This window comes from Mastigoproctus giganteus, chromosome 8 (genome assembly GCF_048544385.1).
Source record: "Mastigoproctus giganteus isolate SK-2022 chromosome 8, ASM4854438v1, whole genome shotgun sequence".
Classification (NCBI taxonomy): domain Eukaryota; kingdom Metazoa; phylum Arthropoda; class Arachnida; order Uropygi; family Thelyphonidae; genus Mastigoproctus; species Mastigoproctus giganteus.
The window spans coordinates 55,303,532-55,331,057 of NC_143582.1; the positions used below are offsets into that span (position 1 = coordinate 55,303,532).

At 37.1% G+C, this 27,526-nt stretch overlaps 2 protein-coding genes across 3 annotated transcripts in view; one reads left to right on the top strand and one right to left on the bottom strand.

Moving 5' to 3' along the window:
• LOC150081538 (inhibitor of Bruton tyrosine kinase) overlaps positions 1-9,777 on the bottom strand; it is a 349,146-nt gene extending 339,369 nt beyond the window's left edge. Inside the window, exon 1 of one of the 2 annotated variants that reach the window (XM_090380069.1) lies at positions 9,493-9,777. The gene's annotated coding sequence lies outside the window, so the exon portion shown is untranslated. Of the gene's footprint in view, positions 1-9,225; positions 9,260-9,492 lie in introns of those variants that run through there. The other variant, XM_090380070.1, reaches the window with a different exon arrangement.
• A 9,956-nt stretch (positions 9,778-19,733) lies between these two features.
• The window catches only part of LOC150081539 (gem-associated protein 8-like), a 72,118-nt gene continuing 64,325 nt past the window's right edge, over positions 19,734-27,526 (top strand). The window contains exon 1 of the mRNA XM_090379368.1: positions 19,734-19,792. Within this exon, the coding sequence (XP_090235494.1) occupies positions 19,772-19,792 (21 nt within the window). The 5' untranslated portion in view covers positions 19,734-19,771. The remainder of the gene's footprint in view (positions 19,793-27,526) is intronic.

A 27,526-nucleotide genomic window follows, 5' to 3' on the forward strand; every position in this document is an offset into this window, starting at 1 on the left:
TCAAAGGGGGCCTTTGACACCCTTTGGTCGCAAAGTGTCCTGGAGAGGTTCTGGGAGACCAAAGTGTCAAGAGCAATATACAATCTTTTGTCAAGCTATTTCTCACATCGTTCCATAAACGTCAAGAGTGGATCTGTACAGGTCTCCAGGAATGTTTCACGAGGATGTCCACAGGGGTCAATATTGGGACCCCTGTGTTGGAATCTTGTATTTGACTCTTGGCTTAACAGAAAATTTGAAGCCATCACCATGATTGCATATGCTGATGACCTTACCATTCTTGTGCAGGGAAACTCAAGGACATCTTTGGAAGTTACGGCCAATCACGTACTTCAGGAACTTTCCACTTGGTTTGGAATACAAAATCCAGGTCTCAACGTCTAAAACAACTCAGATGTTGCTGAAGGGTAAGCTAGATAGGGGGTGCCCTCCACTGATCAAGTATCGAGGGCAGTCCATTAAGTATAATTCCACAACTAAGTATTTAGGCATACAACTAAGTATTTATTCCACAACTAAGTATTATCTTGATGACACCTTAAGTTTTCTGCCTCATGTAAGGTACATAAAGGAAAAATGTAAATCAATTCTAGCAAGATTACGATTAGTAACCAGAAAGGCGTGGGATTTGAGAGGTCACTTTCTCAGACTATATTACAATTGTGTCCTTTTTGTCTATTATTATCTATGGTGCTGGGGCTATAGAGCTACTAAGTGTGCTGTGATTAAACAGTTGTTACAGGCCCAGCGTGCTGCCCTCCTTAAATCTAGAGCATGTAGGACTACATCTACTGTGGGTTTACAGGTTCTGTTGGGAAAACTACCAGTACATTATGAGCTCCAATTCAGATACATGAATTATCATCTGAAGAAAGCACGCCCTGTTTCCTTGGAAGATGTGCAGCTTGATTTGAGTGCCTCTTTGGCTTCTGAAAGGAAAAGACTGCGTTCTATCTACATTGAAAAGTGGCAAAGAGATTGGAATACCTCAGATCTTGGTAGTGTAATGAGAGAAATTTTACCTTTAGTTAGATAGTTCAAGAAAGAATTTTTATGGTTTTCTCCAAAATTGCACAGCACATTCCTGCTGTTGGGTCATGGCAACATTAATAGTAAATTAATAATTAATATTAATTAATAGTAAACTGTTTAAACTAGGACTCTCCTACTGCACTTTGTGTGGGGCTGAAAAGCACGTGGATCATATCTCATTTGATTGTCACTACTATTTGGACTAACGGCCTCCGTAGCCGAGTGGGAGTGCAGTAGCACACACTCTTTGAGTAGACCGGGGTTCAAGCCCCTGACTGCTGAATACGGTCGATCTGCCAACCCGCACTGGACCAGCGTGGCAGATTATGGTCCATTTCCCTCAGCATGAATTGTTGAGGAGGCTTCCACCCTGCAGTGGGTTGATAATGGCTGCACTTTACTTTTTACATTTTTTTTACTATTTGGACTATAGACAAGAACTTCAACTTACTGCAGGACACTTCACTAGTGAAAATAAATCTTTACTTGTTCGATCTCAGGTTGCATTTAATGCTCTTAATACATTTGCTACACGTGCCTTCAAAATGAGAGATTAACTTCGATTAGTTAATCCAAGATAGACTGTTGTTCTTGTGACGCTTTGTACCTCAGAGTTGGTGTACAGAAAGGTGACTAACTACAAGTACCCACAGTGATTACTTGTATTAGATGGTAACAATGTTATTGTTATACAGTCAGTCCTCGTATAACACGTGTTTACACTACATGAATTCGATCATACACGATTTATAAATAGGGGAACGATATCTTATATAACACGAACCGAATTCGCTTATGCACAATTCGCCTTTGTGTTTACAAGAAATGGCAGTCGAACGCAGAATCGCCCCAACCGAACGCAACACGATAGGAATGAAGAGAAGATTCTGAAAATGTATTTATGTTTTTTATATCAGTGAAGGGGAAACATATTTCACCATAATAACGTAAAAACCAACACAATTCCAGCTATCGGTATAATCACAAATACAATTAGATCGAGTTTACAACCAGTTTATAATAGATTCCACTAGCAGAAACGCAACTGGATTTTTATTGTTTTATGGTAGTAACCCCTAGAAATGTGAGGTGTTAATAGTGTATCTCTGCCTTTACGGTGTTGTTTATTCAGTTGCTACACGCGGACAGCTTTGTTTATGTGTATCAGGCGTGCCTCCTCATTTTGTAATTGTGCTTTATTCTTAAAAATAAGTAAAATATTTAAAAGGTGTGAAAAGGAAGCGTCCTGGTGAAGACACTGCAGATTCAGAGAGAAAAAGAAAAGCAATATTGATAAACAGAGGCAGACTGGGTCAAAAATTCTTACCCAGGAAAATTTATAGTGGCCTCATACTATGGTTTATGGCCAAAATCACACCGGCCTCCGGCCCACCGGGGTTTCCCCGGTAAGGCTTATGGCCAGTCCACCTCTGCGGATAGAGAAAAAATATGAAATTGTGAAACGCTTTGAGCGAAATGAAAGACCATGTGATATTGCACATGCTACAGACCTAAATGAGACAACGCTGAGAATTACAAATAATGCAGAGAAAATAAAAACAACTTTCATAGCAGGAACAACTCAAAGTGTAATTAAAATCCATTAGATTAAGACAAAGAATTGGAAGAGATGGAACGGCTGTCATCTGTTTGGATAGAAAATCAAACAAAAAAACAAGTTTGCTTACGATAGAAGTAAAAGCATTAGCAATATTTTATTACGACTATTTATTGTGTTTGATAATGTTTTGGTTACAAATGTGTGTTCAATCTTGGGTGGTCGGCACCTAACCCTATTTTTCCCACAGGGCCTGTTGTTTATATTGCACGATTTTGCATTGCACGAGGGTTTCTAGAAACACAACTATCGTGCTATACGAGGACTGACTGTATATTAGAACTACTGGATTTCTACTGCCTCTGAAGGTTCTACTTTTTGTTCCTTGGTAATGCTACTCCAGTGGATTATCCTTTTGGGTGTATTGTTTGATGAGCTGTTGAAACCAACTAAGACTTGATATTGATTGTACATGGTACATACAGTATATCTGTTAATGATGAATCTTTCACTATTAATAGTTTGATGGGGTGAAATTTGATCCATGATCAAATTTCATGACTGGTTATGGTGCAAGCCTCACCACAAGAAGTATAAAAGCAGCTAACGGGAGAAACCCTGGGGTCCACAATAACTACACTTAAATACTTACTTAACTGCCTTGGCACTTAAATTTATTCAACCTCCTATTTTTTTTTTACTGCAGTCATGCGCCATTTCAACATGGGCATTACACCTAACTGAAAATATTTACTCTTTAATGGAACATTATTGAATATTAAGTCCAGGAATTCATTGAAATTGGCAAGTATTTAGTTAGCAAGAACTTAGTAATCGTCATATAGTACTAAAGTCTATATTTGCCATATAGACTTTAGCCACATCGTACTAAAATTAAGGATTTTTGTAAAGGTTGAATCTTGTGGATTATTTCTCTGGCAAAAAAAAAAAAAGCTGTGGACTGATGGAAGATAGACATAAGATTAACTGCAGACCAAACCTTTTATTACAGTGCACTGGTGGGAGCCCCCCACCCAATTCGGGCCCATGGTGTAAATACACTCATGCTCTCCAGACCCGATCGAGTTGGCATTCTCATTGGTACCCTCCAACAGTAGTACTAAAAGCAGACTATAAAAGATCTTCACATAAACATCTCTTATAATTGCTAATGTGACATCTAAAATTCAAAAAATCAAAGTGATAATCACCAAAAAACAGTTTTGTATATGGGGACACCAAAATTATCACTAAACATGTTCAGTGATGCATAAATTTCAAACTTTCTTGCGAAACAGAAATTCAACAATGATGCAAGAAAGGTTAACAAATTTGAGTCTCATTAGTATTGAAAAAGACCATTTCCAGTTTAAATATTTCTAAAATTGTCAATGATTTTTCAATAATAAATTCAAAAAGAATAAACATTATTTAGCTATTTACTATGATATTATTTTATTCTTCTTCATTATATGATTTATACATATAAACATAATACTCTCGTATGTATAACATTTATTTCATTGTTGTCTCTTTTCTATATTAATTTTTAATTTACACTTTTCAAATGCAAATTACTATATATGGATAGCAGTAACCCCAGAGTAATATACCAACTGTGCAGTACAATGTTCAGGATAGTGTAGAATGAAAAAGACTTTGGGGGAGTGTAATTGTACATTCAGGCATGATGTTTTCAGAACAGTGCTGACAGAGCAGCTCATGGGGTCTTGGAAATGATATACAGGAACTTTTCTAGCAGGGTTAAGGAGTTGATTATCCCTTTGTATAAGGCAATGGTCGGACACACAACTTCAGCACTGCATACAGGTCTGGAAACCTCATTTCATTAAGGATATACAGGGTGATTCACCACCAGTGCGACAAACTTGCAGGAGGTGTAGGGGGCACAAAGACGAATCGGAATCACATAGCATTGCAGGGTCCGAAATGCCTTCGTCATGTGGTAGAGGACGTTGAACAGGAGGTCGCGTGAACAGCGATCCCACTGGAAGTCAGCATTTGCGAACCGGTTCCCGAGGCAGTAGGATGGACAAGTATTCAAACGTCCAACTGGCCGACATGCACCTCGCGTATGGAGCTGCGGACTGTAACGGGCACACCGCCCTGCGCTTGTACCAGGAACGTTTCCTGCACAGGCGTGCTCCTCATCATATGATTTTCGCACGTGTGCACAGAAGGTTACATGAGACTGGTTGTTTCATGAGAGGTACCATGAATCGAGAGCGAATGACGAGGATGCTAAACAATGAGGAGAATGTCCTACGTCTTGCAGAAGGCAATCCAAGTACGAGCGATAGACCAACGATTGGGTATTTCCAAATCCACTGTATGGAGGATACTTTCAACAAACCAAATGAGTTCATACCATCTGCAACGCGTCCAATCATTGGAGCCTGCGGATTATCCACTCCAGAGGACTTTTGCTACTTGGTTTCTTCAACAGAAACGGTTATGGTGTAGAAAACAGTCATCCAATAAATTCAGAAAAGTCTTACTACTATGTGAATGACCAACACACAAGTTCCAGTCAATATCTTGAAAGTTAAAAGCCATAATGATCTCCAATGGCCCACTATTTTTCTGTATAGTTGGTCCTTATAAGCAATCAGTTGTTCAGCCTACAACACACTCCTACTCTCATTTTTGTCTTATCAGTGCCGACATCATGGCAAACTGACTCATTATTGCACTAAAAAAAAAGTAAAGTGCAGCCATTATCAACCCACTGCAGGATGGAAGCCCCCTCAACAATTCATGCTGAGGGAAATGGACCATAATCTGCCACGCTGGTCCAGTGCGGGTTGGCAGATCGACCGTATTCAGAAGTCAGGGGCTTGAACCCCGGTCTACTCAGAGCGTGTGCTACTGCACTCCCGCTCCTGACCACTCGGCTACGGATTGCACTAGCCACCCACATCAACTGGATGCACTGCCATACAGTCTAAGTTCTTTTTAACCAAGCATAAGATTTTCCACACCTATTCCTGTCCTTTTGTTGGTTACTGAATACCAGAAATGCCACCTTCACAAGACTTATACTTCAACTTTTACCCTGATTTTTGATAATTTCTAATCAAGACAGCTCACCAAGACTTCTCATCCCAATATTAGCTCTTGATTCTAGGATACTACATGTCACACACGATATTTTATTTTGTTCAACATGATATTATTTTTCTTGATATATCTTACTGGACAACTTTCCAGGATTACAATAACTGGCTATACCTAATTTGGTTTGTATGATGTTTTATATAATTTCATGTAATTGTTATAATGTTTATGCTGTTGTTGTTATCACTGAGCCATTGGCAATTTTTTCCACTCTCACCATCCTTCACAGTATTTGCCATCCACCAACACCAATACTGTCTTTCTTATGAGGTAGTATGTGATTATACAGAGGCCTGCCTCCTCATAGCAAGGATGGATACTAGGAAGCTTTCCAAGTGATCATTGCTTCCTGGTAGCTAAGAGAACAGAATCATTTTCAACATTACCCTATATAGTAACTTTGTAAATAGAGATTAGAACTACATCTAACCTTTTACAGTGTTCTTTTTCAGCAGAATGTGTCAAGTCAATGTGTCAAGTTTTACTAAAGTTCAGGAGCCACCCTACCATAGACTCATGTGTCCTTTCTGTACACATGCCATTCATTATATTCAAATTCTGAATTCACATCTGAGCAGCACCAAGTCTCCAATGTCCACACTCTGACAATATGCACTTAGATTTCAATACCTGCTACATTTATAATTGTTGTATAAATTGCTGCAATGTGGCATTAGAGATAAGTTACTACTATGGATAAAGTGATAGGAGACAGAGTGGTTATAAATGGCCACTGCTCTTCATGGACTAAAATGATGAGAGGTTCCATAAAGATTAGGCTTTACTATATAATATTTATTAATGATATTGATGAAGGTATTAAGTTTGATGATATGTTGGGCACACAGTGGATAATTACAGTAATCAGGGTACACTACTTTAGGAAATAGATAAACAAAGCACATGTGCTGAGAAACTGCAAGGGGTATACTGCATTTGGGTAGCAGTAATCTCAAAAAGGAAGATAAGGAAAAAGACCTAGCTTGTACAGAGTTCTCTGAACAGTTCAACAATCTGCTAAAACAGCCCACAGGGTTCTGTCAATGATATACAGGAAGTTGTCAGCAGAGAAATTTATTATTATTATCAGTTTATTAATCCTATAGGATTCCCAGCCACAGGCTAGGAGGATAATAAGTACCACATGTACAGAAGGATACATTGAGCCCCACGTTCTGAAATAGTTACACGAGTCTTATCTACAACAAGCTTATATGCTTAGTATCATTTAACTTTACTAATGAGAGAGATTAAATTTAAATGGAAACAAGTCTTGGGTGGAGTGGTAGGCAGCATCAACCTGATGATACAGATACAAAACAATCAACGTTATACAATAGCCTTTTTTTTTTTTTTATGAAAACCCCAAACACGAGAGGTATTAGAACCTATAGTACTTAGTACCATGCTTGGGTTGGAGGTTGAGAAGACAAAAGAAGATATTTGTTGACATTAGACTTGAACTTCTGCAGACTAATTTTCAGGAAATACGTATGAAGGAAGGTTGTTCCAGAAAACAGCAGTTGAATGAATAAACGAGGAAGATGAAAAGTTGGTCCTGTGAGTTTGAAGTTGGACGATAAATGGATGTTGGCGGCACGTGTTCGGACTGTTTTGAAAGAGGGAGCGGGAATTATAGAAGCCAATTGAGAAGGAACAGTGCCCATGGAAGTATATGTAGAAGAGGCATGCAGCAGAAACAGTATATCTATGAGACAGCGAGTGGAGAGACTGTTAAAGAGGAGTCATTAATTAACCTAACTGCCCTCTTCTGAATGGAATCTAGGTTTTGGGGGCACTGCCCCATATGTGGGAACAGTATTCCACGGTAGGATGAATTTGCAATTTGTACAGAGTGAACAGCTGTCTGGAAGGAAAGTAACACCGAGAATGAAAGAGAAAGGAGCCGTTCCTCCTTTGATTTCAGCAGCTGGCCCTCAAAAAATCACTGAGGTCACAGAACGAACGGCACTAAGTTATTCTTATTACTTCTCCTTTATCTTAGCACTCATCTTTGTTTACTGTGACAGCGATTTCTGTTCCATTTGCCCTTTGTCCTCCATACTTAGCTTTACTAGTACCATAACATTAGCACACTGCCCTTCACAACTACTAACTTATGTAGCAATTATGGTTGTTGGGTACTTTCTGCATGTAGCACTGTCCCAGTCCCATAAACCATTATTATTTTGTGTGACATGTTGTTCAATATTGCATATGCAGCCACTTATGTTTGCAGTCATCTGTTTCTTTATTGCTTTATTTTCAAAGGGCCTATTTATTTTAATGATAAAAAACTGGAAATTTATTGGGACTAAATAGTGGCCTTGTTTGGTAGCTGATTAATGGTATTTTTAAGGTCCTCCTTAGTAACTGTAATCACACCTCTGGCATATGAATTCCAAGCTGCCATCTCAGTATGGTTTCTTTTTTTTTTTTTTAAATGGTGTCTAACAACTCCAGGCTTCTGTTTCTATTTTCAGCTGAATAAAGTTGGTTTACATGAGAGGTGTACTGAAAGTGGCTGCAACCCAGTCATTAAAGATTCATATTAGGTGGTAATATTGTTCTTTAATGACTGGGTTTCTGCCATATTTGGCACCCCCCTATTATGCAAAAACAATTTTATTCAGGTGAAAATAGAAACAGAATCCTAGAGTTGTTAGATGTAGAAACCATTCTGAGATATCAATCGCAAATTCATCTGAAAGAGGCAAGATCAAAATTACTAAGAAGGAGCTAAAAAAAAATGCCATTAATGAGACCAAACAAGGCCAGATAAATTCCAATTTTTATCATTAAAATAAGTAGTCCTTTTGCAATGATATTATGAATTGATTATTATTTTTTTTTTTTTTATGAAAACCCCAAACACAAAGGTATCAAAACCTATAGTACTTAGTACCGTGCATGGGTTGAAGGAGAAGTATGGGGGAGGGGGATGCCGAAAACTTTGCTCTAGAGACTAAACATGGGTTTCGCCACTTCAAGCCTCCAATAAGCAAAGTAGTGGTATTCCACCGGTTGATGAAAGTCATCTACCACCTATACCACTATATATGGCAATGGTTAGGCCGCATCTGGAATACTGCAAACAGGTTTGAAAACCCAATTTTAGGAAGGAAATGGTTGGAATAGAGTGCAGAGAAAAACAAGATTAGTTAGGGTGCCAAAGGATATTCCTGGACTTCTGGAAATTGGGCATATGCATAGTAAACTAATTCAAGGGTATGAAGTTTTAAAAAGATATCCTAGTACCATCCTGATTTTTTTTTTTTTTCAGATGACACACAAGAGGGCATAAATTAAGTTGAGAAACAATAGTTGAAGAACTGATGTACGGAAGTGGGCCTTCAGACTGTGGAATAAACTTTCACTCAGTGTTGGGGGAAGTGGATAGTTTGAATACATTTAAAGTTTTGGACTATTTCTTTATCGCAATACATTAAAGTATAATATACTTTAAAAGAACACACACAGATAACCACATTAATTACCTTTTAACTTGAATGAAATACTGAAGTAACGGTTGATTTTTTTTTTTTTTCAGATGACACACAAGAGGGCATAAATTAAGTTGAGAAACAATAGTTGAAGAACTGATGTACGGAAGTGGGCCTTCAGACTGTGGAATAAACTTTCACTCAGTGTTGGGGGAAGTGGATAGTTTGAATACATTTAAAGTTTTGGACTATTTCTTTATCGCAATACATTAAAGTATAATATACTTTAAAAGAACACACACAGATAACCACATTAATTACCTTTTAACTTGAATGAAATACTGAAGTAACGGTTGCAGTAAAAGCCACAGCGCGCAAATAAAATTTTTCCATCATGCATTTAAAAAATAACCATACACCATGATGAACTAAAGTTACAATTGCTTTCAAATACGCGAATATAACACGCTTGCGAAATTATTCCCTCTGGAATTGCCCCGCTCTTGGTAGCAATTGAAAAAACCATAAAGTGCACCTTGAAACAACACGTGTAAATCAGTGTAACAGTAACCAAATACGATATGATCTGGCAACGACAACACACTGAACTACTGCTACACGTTTTCACAACCCATTTGCGATTTTAATCTCAAGCAATTCAAGGTCACCTAACGGATAAAGGAAGAAACGGGAGAAAATGTTTCAGGGGTAAAATTTTAGGGAAGAAGAAAAAACAAACAAACATAATGTTTTAAGCCCATTTCCGCAAGCAAGAGGGGATTAGTCTACTAATATCAACAAGTTAATGCAAAGCATCATTTTAGTTCGTAAGAAATCACTAACGTAGATGAAATGGCATCGTTTTCGTTACATCTCATAATGCAACCCCAGGGACTCTCATCTGGTGAGTATGGGCTTGGCACACCCATACTCACCAGATGAGTATGGGTGTGCCTTGGATATCATCATTCTTCTCTTTCTTGGTGATTCCCTTTTACTTCTGACTCTCTCTCTCTCTCTCTCTCTCTCTCTCTCTCTCTCTCTCTCTCTCTCTCTCTCTCTCTTTCTCTCGAGGTAATTCAGAAATTTCATTTATTTATTTTTATTTTATTATTTATTTATTTTTGGCTGGTGCAGCATAAACTTCAGGCTTCCTTGCACTAATGGCTAGTAATAATAATAATAATTGTGAATACCTTCACAACGAGTTGCTGTGATATTGTACCACCTCCAGTAAGCAAAGCTTGCCAGTAGACTATTGCTACTTCTTCTAGGAGAGATTTATATTCTAGAAGACTATTGTTACTTATTCTATGAGAATGCAGACACCCAACCGGCACCATTTCGAAGCTTGGTAACTTCTCATAGGTGGGCAAATAGGTACCCCGATCCGGAGATAAAATGAGTGAAACCCAGTTATTGAGTATAACTCCGCAATATGAGAGATGCTAGACATTGTGCAATAGTAAAGACTAAAAAGGTTTTAGGGCTGAAGGCCTCGGACGACAGGGAAATTTTATCTCGAGCATATGGTAGACTGGGAAATTTCATCTCGAGCATATGGTAGATATGCTCGTAATCTGAAAGTGAGTCAAGAATGATATTAGACTAGCTAAAGAAGGTTATGAGAAGCCTTTGCTAAAGGATACAAAGAAAAACACCAAGACTTCTTTACTTATGTAAGCGCTAGAAGGAAGGGGAGGAATCATATTGGTCACCCTGATATTAATGGTTTTACTATTCATGATCCTGCCCAGATTTCTGAACAAACTGAATAGATATTCTACAATTACACATTATTATTATTATTATTATTATTATTATTATTATTATTATTATTATTATTATTATTATTATTATTATCCATATGGTGCAAGGAAGTCTGAGGTTTATGCTGCACCAGCCAAAAAAAATTCCTGAGTTACGCTGTGAGAGAGAGAGAGAGCGAGAGAGCGAGAGAGAGAGAGAGAGAGAGAGAGAGAGAGAGAGAGAGAGAGAGAGAGAGAGAGAGAGAGAGAGAATCACCAAGAAAGAGAAGAATGATGATGATCTGGAATTATTTGTGGAGAGGATCTCAGAAGTTTATCAAATTTCAACAGGGAACTAAAGGATTTTGTGGATAATTGAGAGGAAATCTTTTTATTCAGGGGTGTCCCAATGGGCTGAAGATCTGCGAAAGAATTTCCAAATCACAAAGCCATATAAAAGGGTGTCAGAAGTAATTACAGACCCATTACATTAACTTATTTTCCAGGGATAATAATACAATCACTGGTTAAAGAAATAATGTGGGACTGTCTGGATACCAGAAAAATTATACTGCAGTCACAGCACGGAAGTTTGCTAGCAGGGATAAGAGATATATATCACATTGCAGAAGGGCATGGTCAAGCCTCACCTTGAGCACTACATACAGTTCTGGAGGCCTCATTTTAAGAAGGATGTGGATCTTCTGAAATTGATGAAGAGAAAGGGAATAAGATTGGTGAGAGAATAACAAAAGAATGCTCTTACAAAGAAAGCATTCCGTTCTGCGAATTACAACGTCAGAAGAAAGGGCACAAGCAAGCTGATCTGATTTAGATATTCCAGGCTTTAAATGGATTAAGTAAACTCAATGCTGACGGCATTCTTCATCTTGCTCAGGGTACACATATGAGGGAGTATAATTTCAAATCGAGGAAGGATGATTGCAAAAAAAGGGAATTGTTTTCTATTTCTCCGCCAGATGGCGTTATTTTGATTTTTATTGTTTATTTTGCTCAATATATGGGGGCCACATATTTTTATTTTCATTTTATTTTTCTTTTATTTTTCTCACTAGATGATGTTAGTTGTATTTATAATTATTATTATTATTAGCCATATGGTGCAAGGAAGTCTGAGGCTTATGCAAGCCTTTTTTTTTATTTATTTTTTTATTTATTTATTTTAAAGTTTTACCTGTGTTCAGTGGCTGTTCGTTTTTTTCCTCACAGCTGACTGGTCCCCAGTAGGTTATGATTAGATGTACATAACGAATGTAGCAGTGTGTGACATCAAAATCTGGACTTGTGATTATGGTGAATATTTTTGAGAGTTAATTACGGAGCAATGCATTCGGGATCATACTTAATTAGGGCAATGTAGCAATGCATTCTGGGACATAGGGGTGTAATAGGGATGAAATTACGGTGTATATTTTGAAAGTTAATTCTGGGAGTGATGTAATCTGGGACATAGAGCTGTATTAGGGATAAAATTACGGGCAATGCATTCTGGGACAAGTTTTTTTTTTAATGATGATTAGGGAGAAGGGGAGATCCTCGCCCCCATCCCCGTCAGAAATTAATTATTTTCAAGAATAATTAACTTCTGATATACAGTGTATATTCATTTTCCCAGGTGGCAAAATATAGTGGCACAATTTGAAAGCTTCAAATAAATTTAACTTATGTCTTTTTCTATTTGAATTCTTCCCAAGCCTTATTATTTTTAGTTTTTAGCACAAGAATAAAGTGTATATTTAAGCACCAACAACTGTCTTTTCTGAATCAAGTTAAAGTGAAAATTACCGACATTAAGTTCGAGTTTTAAATTTAGCCAATTAAATTTATTTTTAGTTGTTTGGTTCATGTGTATAGTTAATTTTATGCAACAGTGCTTATCCTAAAAAAATAAGGAACCACAGACACTGATAAAATTTACAAAAACATATTTGTGTTTGAATTCTTCCCAAGAATTATTATTTTTAGTTTTTAGCTCAAGAATAAAGTGTATATTTAACCACCAAGAAGTGTGTTTTCTGATACTAGTTAAAGTGAAAATTACCAACATTAAGTTTGAGTTTTAAATTTAGCCATTTAAGTTTATTTTTAGTTGCTTGGTTTATGAATAATTAAAGTGTATATTTAATCACCAAAGTTCTATCAACGGTACTTATCCTAAAAAATAAGGAACCACAGACACTGATAAAATAAAAGCATAATTTATTGTTAACAACAAAGGAACAAATTATTTACAAGTTAGCAGCAGAATGCAAAATCATATTTTTACAAGAACAATTCACCATATACTCAGAAAATCAGAACACACATTCTTTTTATTTATTTATTTAATTTTTTTCCCTGTCCTTTTCAGTTATTTGAACGGAACTGAGATGTATTTGACTTTGTATGCACTCTCTCGATCGCGAATGATGGCATTGGCTGCCTGGAAAATATCATACGAGTTGAACATTTAAGTTAAGCACTGTTGAATTTTATGCAACAGTGCTTATCCTAAAAAAATAAGGAACCACAGACACTGATAAAATTTACAAAAACATATTTGTGTTTGAATTCTTCCCAAGAATTATTATTTTTAGTTTTTAGCTCAAGAATAAAGTGTATATTTAACCACCAAGAAGTGTGTTTTCTGATACTAGTTAAAGTGAAAATTACCAACATTAAGTTTGAGTTTTAAATTTAGCCATTTAAGTTTATTTTTAGTTGCTTGGTTTATGAATAATTAAAGTGTATATTTAATCACCAAAGTTCTATCAACGGTACTTATCCTAAAAAATAAGGAACCACAGACACTGATAAAATAAAAGCATAATTTATTGTTAACAACAAAGGAACAAATTATTTACAAGTTAGCAGCAGAATGCAAAATCATATTTTTACAAGAACAATTCACCATATACTCAGAAAATCAGAACACACATTCTTTTTATTTATTTATTTAATTTTTTTCCCTGTCCTTTTCAGTTATTTGAACGGAACTGAGATGTATTTGACTTTGTATGCACTCTCTCGATCGCGAATGATGGCATTGGCTGCCTGGAAAATATCATACGAGTTGAACATTTAAGTTAAGCACTGTTGAATTTTATGCAACAGTGCTTATCCTAAAAAAATAAGGAACCACAGACACTGATAAAATTTACAAAAACATATTTGTGTTTGAATTCTTCCCAAGAATTATTATTTTTAGTTTTTAGCTCAAGAATAAAGTGTATATTTAACCACCAAGAAGTGTGTTTTCTGATACTAGTTAAAGTGAAAATTACCAACATTAAGTTTGAGTTTTAAATTTAGCCATTTAAGTTTATTTTTAGTTGCTTGGTTTATGAATAATTAAAGTGTATATTTAATCACCAAAGTTCTATCAACGGTACTTATCCTAAAAAATAAGGAACCACAGACACTGATAAAATAAAAGCATAATTTATTGTTAACAACAAAGGAACAAATTATTTACAAGTTAGCAGCAGAATGCAAAATCATATTTTTACAAGAACAATTCACCATATACTCAGAAAATCAGAACACACATTCTTTTTATTTATTTATTTAATTTTTTTCCCTGTCCTTTTCAGTTATTTGAACGGAACTGAGATGTATTTGACTTTGTATGCACTCTCTCGATCGCGAATGATGGCATTGGCTGCCTGGAAAATATCATACGAGTTGAACACTGAATTTTCACTGGTCATTTTACACTTTGCTCAAAAGTTCTTACATACTGTAGTTCAATTGTGTCTGAACCGTTGAATTAACCTCAAGAATAATTAATCTTCTTATTTCACTAGTTTATAGAAACACTTGTATTTGGAACATTTCAACTTGAAATTATTTAATTAATGGAAAATATTTGGAAAACATTGGAAAAAATACACGGAAAACATTTAAGGCTACAAACACATTGGTCTTTTCAGTTCCCAAGAACTGAAGAGATCAATGTGTTTGTAGCATTAAATGTTTAACTAAGAATTATTTTCAAAGAATAATTAATCTTCTGATTTCAAGTACTGTACTCTACTGCATATTTTTTGTCATCTATCGATACATATTGAAAGCTTCGAATAATTAAAGTGTATATTTAAGCACCAACAAGTGCTTTTTCCGAAATTAATTTAAGTGGAATTACCAACGTTAAGTTTAAGACATTTAAGTATATTTTAGTTGTCTTGTAAAACAATAATTAAAGTTTATATTTAAGCACCAATAAGTGTATAGTTAATTTTAAGCAACAGTACTTATCCTAAAAAAATAAAGAACCAAAGACACTGATAAAATTTCCACAACCATAATTTATTCTTAACAACAAACAAACAAATTCATTTACAAGCTAGCAAACAGAATGTAAATTCATATTGTCACGAGAGCTACACACATAGGGTGGCAGAAAACACATTTTGTCCTTTTCACATCGTTGAAGGGATGTGGATTCTATTTGAGATTACATTCAGACACCAATTCACGATTCAAGGGCAATTACGGTCTAAAAAAATCCTATATTCGAGTTGAACATTGAATTTTTACCTTTCGTCTTACACTTTATTCATAAGTTCTCACATAGCTAAGAGAACACATATATTTGTTCTTTTTCACTTAGTTCAAAGGAAATTAACTATACTGTTCATAGTTTTTCGTCCATAACCACGCATGAATATCACATTGCGATAATCCGCACAGTATTCCATGGAAATGTTTTTCTGATTGTTGTGTTGAAACCAACGGTACTGTCTTCGAATGTTAATAGCTAATTCTTCCCATGGGGAAAAGTGTTGAATAACTGCCAAACACGTACCAAAATTATTCTGTAATTTATTTTCATAGGCAAAAGAGCTTAAAAACAAGTGTGTATGCATGTCCGTGTTAAACATGACTTCCGCGATAAAATTTTATATTCATTTAATCAGCTTACTGGGGATTTTAACTTCCCAGATAATGTGGGAGTTTAACTTCCTAGATATTGAAAGGAACTTGTGGATTGGTCATTTGCACATTAGCAAGAGTTTTGTGGGTTTCTTTTATGATTGTTTTCTGCAGCATCATGTTTCAAAGGCAACCAGAGAAGGAAATACTCTTGACCTGGTAATCACAAGTGATCATTCTTGTATTAAGAATTTGCAGATAAAAGGAAACACTAGTTGGCAGTGATCACAATGTACTGATATGGAATTTATTTAAAGATATAATTACCATAGGATATAATTACCATAAGGGTAAAGGAAAGGGTTTTTGCTTTCGTAAAGGTGACTACAGTGGCCTCAGACAGTTTTTAAATTCCGTACAGTGGGACCAACTGATGATGTTACCACAGAAAATTCTAAATGGGAATCATTCAGGGAATTAATCATGGAAGCTACTAGACGTTTCATACCTATTAAGAAATATTGGTCAAGGTTAGGCCTAAATGGTTGTCAAATGAACTAATGATACTCGTGGCAGAGAATCAAAATCCATGGTATGTATATAAATTATCAGGCGACTCAGAAGCCTATGGTAGATATAAGCTACCATATAAGCTTATATCTACCATATGGTAGATATAAGCTAGTCTGTAATCAGGTCACAAAGGAGGTTAGGCAGGCGAAGGCAGATTACAAGAAATCTTTACAAAGAATGTTAAGAAAAACAGCAAGGATTTCTTTACTTATATTAACTCTAAAAGGAAGGGGATGAATTTATGCCACCTCAGGCGATTATTCTGAACAAGATTAAGAATCCCATCAGAATTGAGCATGCTCAAACTATTCAAGGCTTTATACACCTCAATCAGATCACCTCCCAGGGACCTAGTCTCCAGACACTGTAATTTGAAAAACATAAGCCTTTCTTCGTAAGAGCAACCCTTTGTGCCATTCACTAATCTTGTTGTCCTTCTCTGAATTCGTTTCAATAGCTCTACATCCTTCTTAAAATGAGGCCTCCAGACCTGTATACAGTACTCAAGGTGTGGCCTGACCATTGCCTTATAAAGCGGATAATCACCTCCTTATCCCTACTCCGAAAATTCCTGTATATCATTGAGAAGACACCATCAGCTACTCATGCAGGACGTCTGCACTGCTCAGAAAACTTGATATCTGCCAGCACAATTACCCACAGATCCTTTCCGTTCTCTACCACCGTCAATGTAGTACCACAGAGTTGATACCTTACTCTGAGGTTACTGCTTACCATATGTAGTATTTTATATTTGTCAATATTACACTTCATTTGCCACCTCAGCCCATCTCACCCCAGGGGATCACATCTGGTGAGTATGGCAATAGCACACCCAGGGTCCAGAGCTGGATATCATCATCCTTCTCTTTCTTGGTGATTCCCTTTTGTCTCTCTCTCTCTCTCTCTCTCTCTCTCTCTCTCTCTCTCTCTCTCTCTCTCAAGGTGGCTCTGGAATTTTTTTTTTTTTTTTTTGCTGGTGCAGCATAAGCCTCAGGCTTCCTTGTACCATATAGCTAATAATAATAATAATAATAATAATAATCTGCTCAACTTTTCTAGATCCTGTTGCAGCAGTGTGCTGTCATTATTGTCATTAACAACCTTGCCATTTGTTCAGCAGTCTTCCATGTGCAACAGTGTCAAAAGCCTTCCCAAGATCCAAATATATGATATCAAAGTTATTTTCTCCATACAGTTCTTTCGTGACCACATCATAGTATCCAATCAAATTGATCAGGCAAGACTTTCCCTTAACAAAACCATGCTCTGTCCGAGCTATAACTGCAGGCTTGTCTATATGACCTTGCAGTGCTTCTTTAACCAGTGCCTACATTAATTTTCCTAGAACATAAGTTAAACTAATAGGTATATAATTACTGCTGTCGCCCTTTGATCCTCTTTTGTGAATTGGGGTCACATTTGCACAACTCCAATCAATGGTACCTTCGCTGAGTCCAAAAAATATTTCATAATTATGGCTAAGGGTTTGCTCACTTCCTATGCTGCCTCCGTTAACATAACTGAATCGATCACATCCACCCCAGGTACCATGTTTATGTTTATCTTCAACAATTTCTCCACCACTTTTCTCTCAGTAATTACAAAATCGTCTAGCTCACTGCCAGAGTTTAATTCACCTCTTGCATTCCCCTCGCTGAATAACTCCTCATGTGTGAATGTCGATGCAAAATATTCGTTTAGTTTGTTAGCCACCTGAGCAGGATCCTCAACAGTTGGACCATCAATATCCAGTGTACCAATCTGATTCATCCCTTTCCTTCTAGAACTTACATAAGTAAAGAACACTTTACTGTTTTTCTTACATCTTTTGCCAAAGATTTCTCGTAATCCGCCTTCGCGTGCCTAACCTCCTTTGTAACTTGGTTTCAGATCAACTTGTATCTATCATAGGCTTCTATGTCACCCATTAATTTATATGTATCCCATGCATTTTTCTTCTCTGCCACATGTCTCATTAGTTCATCTGACATCCATTTAGGCCTAAACCCTGAACAATATTTCTTAGTTGGTATGTAAAACCTAGTAGCTTTCAAGATAAATTCTTTGAATGCTTCCCATTTTGAATTTGCTGTTGGTAACATCATCAGTTGGTCTAACCGTATAGAATTTAAATACTGTCTCAGACCATCGTAGACGCCTTTACGAAAGCAAAAACCCTTCCCTTTACCTCTGATGGTAGTTACCTCTTTGAATAAATCTCACTTCAGAACACTGTGATCACTGCCACCTAGTGGTTCCTTTATCTGCAGATTTTTAATGTACGAAGAATCTCTACAGATAAGCAGATCAAGAGTATTACTTCCTCTAGTTCCCTTCTGAACATGCTGATGTAGAAAACAATCATCCAATAAATCCACAAAAGCCTAGCTAGTGTTTCAGTGACCAACCAACAAATTCCAGTCAATATCTGTTAAATTAAAATGCCCATTATAAGACTCTCTGATTTATTGCCCACTCTATTTCTCTGTACAGTTTCTTATTATACTCATCAGATTCATTAGGCCTATGACACACTCCTCCTACTCTCAATTCTGTTCTCCCAATGCTTGTGTCACACCAAACTGACTCGACACTGCACTGTCCAACGATGTCGACTGGCTTCACTTCCTTGGATTTTATGTTTCTTAACTAATAGCATAACCCCTCGCCCTTTCCTATCCTGTCTATCTTTCCTGTACACATTGTACTCCCGAAATTCCAGTTCTGCATTCCTTATATCTGCGTGACACCACATCTCTGATGTCCCAACAATATATGCCTTTGATGTTTTGACGAACTCCTAAAATTCATCAAATTTATTTATCAAACTCCTAGCATTGGTGTACACGAAAGTATACATGCACCTGTTCCTATTCTTAGCTACCCTAACACAGCCCATGAATTTAGTTGTTCCGCAATGACTCCCAACAGTCTCTGAAATTCCTTGCACCTTGTTTTCCAGGCTGCTGCTCATTCCAATAGAAGCAGTGCAAGAATTACTTTCATTGCTGCCAGCGGCTACTGTTAATCTATTAGTCCTTGTATTCCTCCCAAGCTAGCAGTTTTCCGCCCCAGCTAACACTGCCTGGATAGCAATAGCAAATATTCTTGCACACTTTCTGTTTAAGTGTATCCCATTCTGTAGAAGCAGTCTCTCCTGTTAACAAGTACAGACCAGGCTGAAAAAAAAAAATATATTAGCTTGAATTAGCAACATTTTTATGTTGCTAATTAATTATCTACTTTTATATTAACAAAAGCGGAATCGTTTTCAACGTCTTCAAAATCAGCTAAATTTCTCAGACAGATAAGCTTGAAGCCACTATATTGTGCTTGGGTTATTGGGGTATTTCTGTATTCAATTGAAGTCATAGAACTGTTCAGGTGGTGCTGTCAGTTAAATGGCGCTCCGAAAGAAATTGGTAAATATTTTTACACGTGTTGTCATTTATTACGTATTTGTTGAAAATATAACAATTTTCTTTTAGAAAGTGTGGTTTATTAAGTATTTTTGTCTGATGTGGGTTGGTAGCGTATTTACAATAAATGAAATGTTTTTATGTAATGTTGAAAGGCGGACATTACATGGTCTAAAAAATTTTAAGGTAGTTTAATCAAACGATGTGATTGTTATAAAACGAATTGTATTGTGGAATGACGGCTTACTATTGGACATTAGAAAGTTGAAGCAATTAAGAGTTGCCACTTTTTCAAAATTCTGTCCCAAAGTTGATTTTGGACAGGGGAAATCATCATTATTTGAGTACGGTGTACTTGGCTATTATTGACACCATCAAAGAAAAGCGTGTAACATGGTATGGACATGTAAAACGGATGCAAGCAAACAGATATCCAAAGGCTATCCTGGAATGGATATCTCCTGGAAGGAGAAGAGGAAGACCTAGGAGGACATGGATGGATGGAGTACATGACAGCCCGAGGCTTAAGCGACCAAGACACCTTGAACCGCACTTTATGGCGGGAAAAAATTCCTAACAAGAAATAACTTGTAGGCTGAGGAAACCCATTGTAAATGGAAACACTCTTCTTGAAAAAGAAGTACTTGTCTCCACGCAGTGAGCGTGGTCGTAGAACGGAGTGATTGTATCGTCGAGTTCTGTGATTGGGTAATTATAGTGAAGGCGTTTTCTTTCTGATTGTTTTTGTAGTTTAAGAGGGGGTGCTTAGCTTAGGTAGGGTGTTCATACCGCTGTTTTAAAATCGGGAAACGAGTTCGCGATTTAAAAACAGCGGTAAAAGGAATAAGTCTAGGAATGTCAACCTAGGACGACAGTGGGCAGGGAAGGTAGTGAGTGGCATTTGCCAATCACGGCTTTATTCCTGTTGGTTTGTCGAAATATTAGCATTAGCAAAGACACGTGATGGAAGAAAATAAACTTGTATAGCATCAGCCAAAACAAAAAAAAAAAAACACACACACACTTCTCATTTCACACATCCACTCGCCCCAGATGTTTGTCTAGTTCTGCTTTGAACATGTTTAAGCTATTAACTTCTACAACAGATGGAAGTTTGTTCCAGCAATCAACCACCTGCTGGCCAAAGGCAAACTTCTGCATATCTATCCTACAACTGTCTTTCCTCAATTTGAATTTATGCCCTCTCAGGCGATTATTCTGAGAAAAAGGAAGAATCCCATCAGCATTGAGTATGCTCAAACCATTCAAGGCTTTATACACCTCAATCAGATCACCTTGCAGGTGCCTAGTCTCCAGACACTCTAATTTGCAAAACTTAAGCCTTTCTTCATAAGAGCAACCCTTTGTTCCATTCACTAATCTTGTTGCCGTTCTGTGTACTTGTTCCAACAGCTCTACATCATTCATAAAATGAGACCTGTATACAGTACTCAAGGTGTGGCCTGACCATTGCCTTATACAAGGGGATAATCCCCTCCTTATCTCTCCTAGAAAAATTCCTGTATATCATTGAAAAGACACCATGAGCTACTCTTGCAGACGGTCTGCACTGCTTAATTACCCCCAGGTTCTTTTGACTCTGCTCTTTTGTGTTTGGAAAGGCTTTTTCGAGCCGTTTCCCCCCTGAAGCACCTAGTGCAGTCAAGGCAAGAGATGCGGTAGACCAATCCGCTTTGTGGTAAGGTATCGACGACGCACCTGGTTGGAGTCATTTAACATCAAATGCTCCAATACCTCAGTCAACAGGAGCAGTGGATATCAAGTCCATCCTGTCATCGAAACAGCAATCCTGACTATTCACAAATGCTGGCAACGTCCACATGCATCACAGCCACAGGCTTCAACCAACAATTAATCACGAACTTCACGTACAAGATTGGCAGTACACGCTTTCATGCTCCATTCTTAACTGTCAGTTGAACTGAGGAAGGTAGACAAAACAACCGAAAGCTTTTTGTTTGTATGTATCTAATCTAATATATATATATTTCCTATTATTAAACTTGTCACAATCAATTTTGTATTCGTTTTCGCTCTGAGTTACAGTAATTTTGATAACATGTCTAATTAGTTCATCTGACATCCATTTAGGCCTAAATCTTGAACAATATTTCTTTGTTGTTATGAAAAGCCTAGTTGCTTCCAAGATTAATTCTTTTAAAGCTTCCCATTTTGAATTTGCTGTTGGTAACATCATCAGTTCGTTCCACTGTATAGAATTTAAATACTGTCTCAGACCACCTTAGTCACCTTTACGAAAGTAAAAACCTTTACCCTTGATGGTAGTTACCTCTTTGAGTAAATCCCACTTCAGCATACTGTGATCACTGCCATCTAGTTGTTCCTTTATCTGCAGATTCTTGATGCATGAAGAATCACTACTGATAATCAGATCAAGAGTATTACTCTCTCTAGTTGCTTCCCGAACTGTAGAAAACAATCATCCAATAAATCCACAAAAGCCTTGCTAGTGTGTGAGTGACCAACCCACAAATTCCAGTCAATATCTGGGAAATTAAAATCCCCATTATAAGACACTCTAATTTACTGGCCCACTCTATTTCTCTGCACAAATTGCTCATTATACTCATCAGATTCATTAGGCCTATAACACACACCTCTCATTTTTCCTTTCCCAGTGCTTATGTCACACCAAACAGACTCAACATTGCATTGTCCACCCACATCAAATGAATGCACTTCCTTAGATTTTGTGTTTCTTAACTAACAGCATAACCCCCAGGGGCTCACATCTGGTGAGTATGGGCTTGGCACACCCAGGGTCCTGAGCTGGATATCATCATTCTTCTCTTTCTTGGTGATTCCTTTCTACTCTCTCTCTCTCTCTCTCTCTCTCAGGGTAACTCGGGAATTTTTTTTTTTTTTTTTTTTTTTTTTTTTTGGCTGGTGCAGCATAAGCCTCAGGCTTCCTTGCACCCTATGGCTAATAATAATAATAATAATAATAACCCCGCCTTCCTTCCTGGCCTGGCTATCCTTTCTGTACACATTGTACAGAAAGGATAGCCAGGACAGGAAGGAAGTATCCTTTCTGTACTCCCCAAATTCCAGTTCTGCACTGCTTATGTCTGTGTGACACCAGGTCTCTGATATTCCAACAATATCTGCCTTTGATATCTTGACTAGCACTTCAAGCTCATCGAATTTATTAACTATACTCCTAGCATTGGTGTACATGCAAGTATACATGCACCTATTTCTACTCTTAGTTACTCTAACACAGCCCATGTATTTACTTGTTCCACTATGACTCCCAGCAGTCCTGGAAATTCCCATTGCCTAGATTTCCAGGCTGCTGCTCAATTGCATTTCAATAGAAGTAGTGCAAGAATCACTTTTACCTCTGCCAGCGGCTACTGTTAATCTATTAGTCCGTGTATCCCCCCCAAGCTAGCAGTTTTCAGATCCGCCTAACTCTGCCTCGATAGCATCGGCAAATATTCTTGCACCCTTTCTATTTAAGTGTATCCCAACCCCGTAGAAGCAGTCTCTCCTGTTAAGAAGCACAGACCATGCTGAGAAAAATTCTATCCCTTGAGCCTTGCACAGTCTCTTCAGGGCCGAATTGATTGACAAGGCTCTCGTCATATGCTTCCTCCTATCGTGTCTGGGCAGAATTGCGGGCACTTTCAAATTCAACCCTAACTCACGGCTTTTTTTCAATATTGTCTTGTACTTGTTATGTAATTCTGCCGGTCTCCTACTCTTAATATCATTAGTGCCAACGTGTACAACAATATCACCCTTTGTGCCCTTAAAGGATGATATCTGCCCTACGTCATCAACCTTTGCCCCTGGCAGACATACCCTGGTTCTGTTCCATTTATCCTTTTTGCACAATATGTTCCCTGTTTCCCTGACAATAGAGTCACCTACAACAACTAGTTCCTTTGGGTCCAGTGCATTCTGTCTTGGGGATTGCCGCTGTGTTGCGTGCAGTTCAAATGCAAGCTCTGGCATTGATGTGGGCTTGAGAGCTTGATGGGCCCCTGAATTTAAATCCTTCAAGGGCATCCACCCTGTTCTTCAAGCTCTCATATAAGGCCATAACAATGCCGAGTTGGCGCCTGATTTCCTCACACTCCTTACATCGCGCACACACAGACATTCCCCTAGGCAATATCATGTCCTGTTCCTGATTGCTCCACAAATATCAAACAAGCAGTGCATTTCAATAGACTGTGATTCAGAGGACAACCGCCTTGCTCCACAAATATCAAACAAGCAGTGCATTTCAATAGACTGTGATTCAGAGGACAACCGCCTCCCTCAGTTCTCCCCCATCTCCAATCTTTAGGTACTCTTCCTGAATCTAAGGATGCTTACATTACGGCTAAATGTTTAACTATCTCTTTTACAGCCTCTTTCAATATAATTGAATAAATTACACACAAATTACTTTGTTCACTTTTAACTGCAGCAGTTTCTCTTCCACTGTACTTTCTATTATTATAAAAGCATTTAAAAAAATTCTAATCAGTATTAGATAGATTTCTGTTAATCTTGACTCTAAAATTCCTCATCTGTGAATGTAGGTGCAGAATACAGTAGAGCATCCATAATCCAAACTAATTGGGACCGGGGTAGTTTGGACTTCTGATTTGTTTGGGGTTTCGAACTTTTGAAAAATAAAGAAAGACTAAAAAAAAAAAAAAAAAAGGTTTAGTAAGTTTAGAAATGAAAACACCAAGTTGTACCTACATATATTTATTCATAGGTAACAAAAGAAAATTGGAACTTTCAGCCACAATTACACATGTATGGATCTTTAACGAAAATAATTACTTATTCTTTGCTGCACCATTTTCGAACTTCGTTTCTTTGCTGCCAGATCTCTCTCTCTCTCTTTTCAGCAAGAGTAGTTGAGTTGGACGGCATTCAGTTTGTTGATTGTTTGTCAATTCAGCATTTAGTTTGTTGATTTTCACGTATCATTTAATTTTGTTAATTGATAATGTAATAAAAGTGTAAATTTGTGCTTTATATCTTCATTTTTATAGCCTGTAGGTAATATTCCTCTGATTTTTGCTTATTAGAATTGCCATTTAATAGAATCAAAATTCAGTTTGCAAACATGATCATAATAACCTGCGCTTACTTTAATTATTTTATGGCACCAGCATAAAAAATAAATAAATGCTGGCTCGTTCAGATTATTGGCATTCGGATTTTTGACACTACTCTATATAGTTTATCATCATCAACCATTTTCAATCCACTGCAGGACGAAGGCCTCTCCAGAAACTTTCCGGTTCCTTCTGTTTTGTGCAATGGCCATCCATTTACTATCCACAAACTCGTGAATTTCATATATCCATCTCCGTCATTGTCTTCCAGGTTTTCTTCTAGCTCCTCTTGGGCACCATTCTGTTATTTTCTTAGTCCATCTGTCATCATATCTTTGAACTGTGCGTCTTGCCCAAGACCATTTTAGTTCTTTAGTTTTGATAACAATGTCCTTTACTTGAGTTTGCTGCCTAATCCATGTGTTTCTCTTCTTATCTAATATAATTCATTCCATTCTTTGCTGTGTAGTTCTCAGCTTCTCTTCCATTTTTTTTGGTGAGTGCCCAAGTTTCACTTCCATAAGTCATGGTGGGAAGTATACATTGGTTCAATATTTTGTGTCAGATAAATTGGGATGTTGCTCCTCAGTATGTGACTATATTTCCTGAATGCTATCCATCCAAAATTTATTCTTGTCTTGACTTCCAGCCATTTATCATTATTACAGCTAATTACATGTCCCAGCTAAGTATATGAATCCACCTTTTCAATTACTGCTTCTTCAATGATTACATCCCTTTCTGTGGCATACTTGTTAATCATTACTTTTGTTTTAGCCATATTCATCTTTAGTCCGAAATCCTTACTAACTCTGCGTAACTGATTAAGATTTTCCTCTAATTCTTTGGGATCGTGGCTTATAATCACAATGTCATCTGCAAATTGTAAATGGTTTATTTAGTTACTTTCCATTCACATTGACTCCTTTCTGTGACCAGTCTAATATTCTGAAAGCTTCCTCAAGGGCAGCAGTAAACAACATCGGAGATGTTGTCTCACCTTGTCGAACTCCTTTCTCAATTTTAAATATGCTATTGTCTTTGTCTAGTTTAATAAAGGAGGTAGTGTTCTCACATATTTTCTTCAAAATCATAATATATGGGGTATCTGTGCCTTGTCTTTGCAGTGCCTGAAACATTGCCTTATGCTGTATGGAGTTAAATGCCTTTCATAATCCACAAATGCCAGGCATAATTGTGCTTTATATTCGTTTGCTTTCTCCATTAGCTGTGATATTACGTGAAGGTGATCCATAGTTGAGAATCCTGTCCTAAAGCCAGCTTACTCTTTTGGTTGATTCTCATCAGGTATTCTTTCTAATTTGTTAGTAATGACCCTTGTGAACAACTTGTAGATGTGGGATAACAAGCTAATTGGTCTATAATTTCCAATTTTTGATTTATCTCCTTTCTTATACAACAAAACTATGATTGCATTATTCCACTATGATTGCATTATGAAGAGTCTTGCCAGTTTTTGTGTCGTGTTTCTTCCTCCCAATTTTAACAACTCTACAGTAACTTCGTCTTCCCCCAGGGGTGTCTAATTCTTAATTTTCTTCAACGCATGTTCTACCTCATCAGGAAGGATATCGGGTATGTTGTATGTGTTACTAATTTGTGATCCCTCTTCCCCACTGCTGGCATTATTCCCTCGCTCCTTGTATAATTCTCTATAGTAGTTAAATATATCTTTTGCTATTTGAATTATGCCTTCTCTGCTATTTATAAGTACACCATCGCTATTCTTCAGTTTCAGTATCAGTCTTCCTGTATTTACTCATGGCTGCTGATTTAAGTCCTGTGTTTTCCCTTAATGCTTGTTCTACTTTTCTTGTGTTAAATCTTCTTATGTCCTCTCTGAGTCTCTTTCTAATGGCTTTGCATAACTCAGTATAACTCAATTTTCTCCTTGTCAGCGTTTATCTTGCTCTTCATTTGTTGTCTTTTGTTCATCATGACAAGTGTTTCTTGACTAATTTTTTCCTCTTTGGATTTCTTTTTACCTATAGATTTTTTGTGCTTTATCACTTTCAGAAAGTTGTAGTATTCCTCGTAAATATCTTGGTCCTGAGCAGTCTGCAGAAGCTCAAACTTTTTCTTAAGTTCCAGTGCTTTTCCCCTCTTTTGTTATCTCAAAGACCTTTGTATTATTTACTCAAGTCAGTTTTTTCCTTTCTTTTCTTACATCTATATCAAGTGGGCATCTTACCATTCTGTAAGCACTTCCAACATTTACCTTGTTCAGGATGATAACATCATTCAAATATATCTTCTGTTAGTGAGGATGAGGTCAATTTCATTAGTTGTTAATCCATTTGAGCTTTTCCATGTCCACTTTCTGTTCACCCTTTTCTTGAAAAAAAGTGTTCATTACTGACATTCTTCGAGACTGCAAATTCCACAAGTCTTTCATTTCTTTCACCAATTCCTATAGTTCCCCTTTCTGCACTGTTTTGTCTCTTTCCAACCTATGCATTGAAGTCCCCCATAATGATAGTGTAGTGGGTTTTCTGCTCATCTAGAAGACTCAGTTTCGGTGTATGTTTCTTCAACCTGTTCATTATCATTGCTCAATGTTGGTGCATAAATTATTATAACCTTTAGCTTGTACCACTTAGAAATCCTG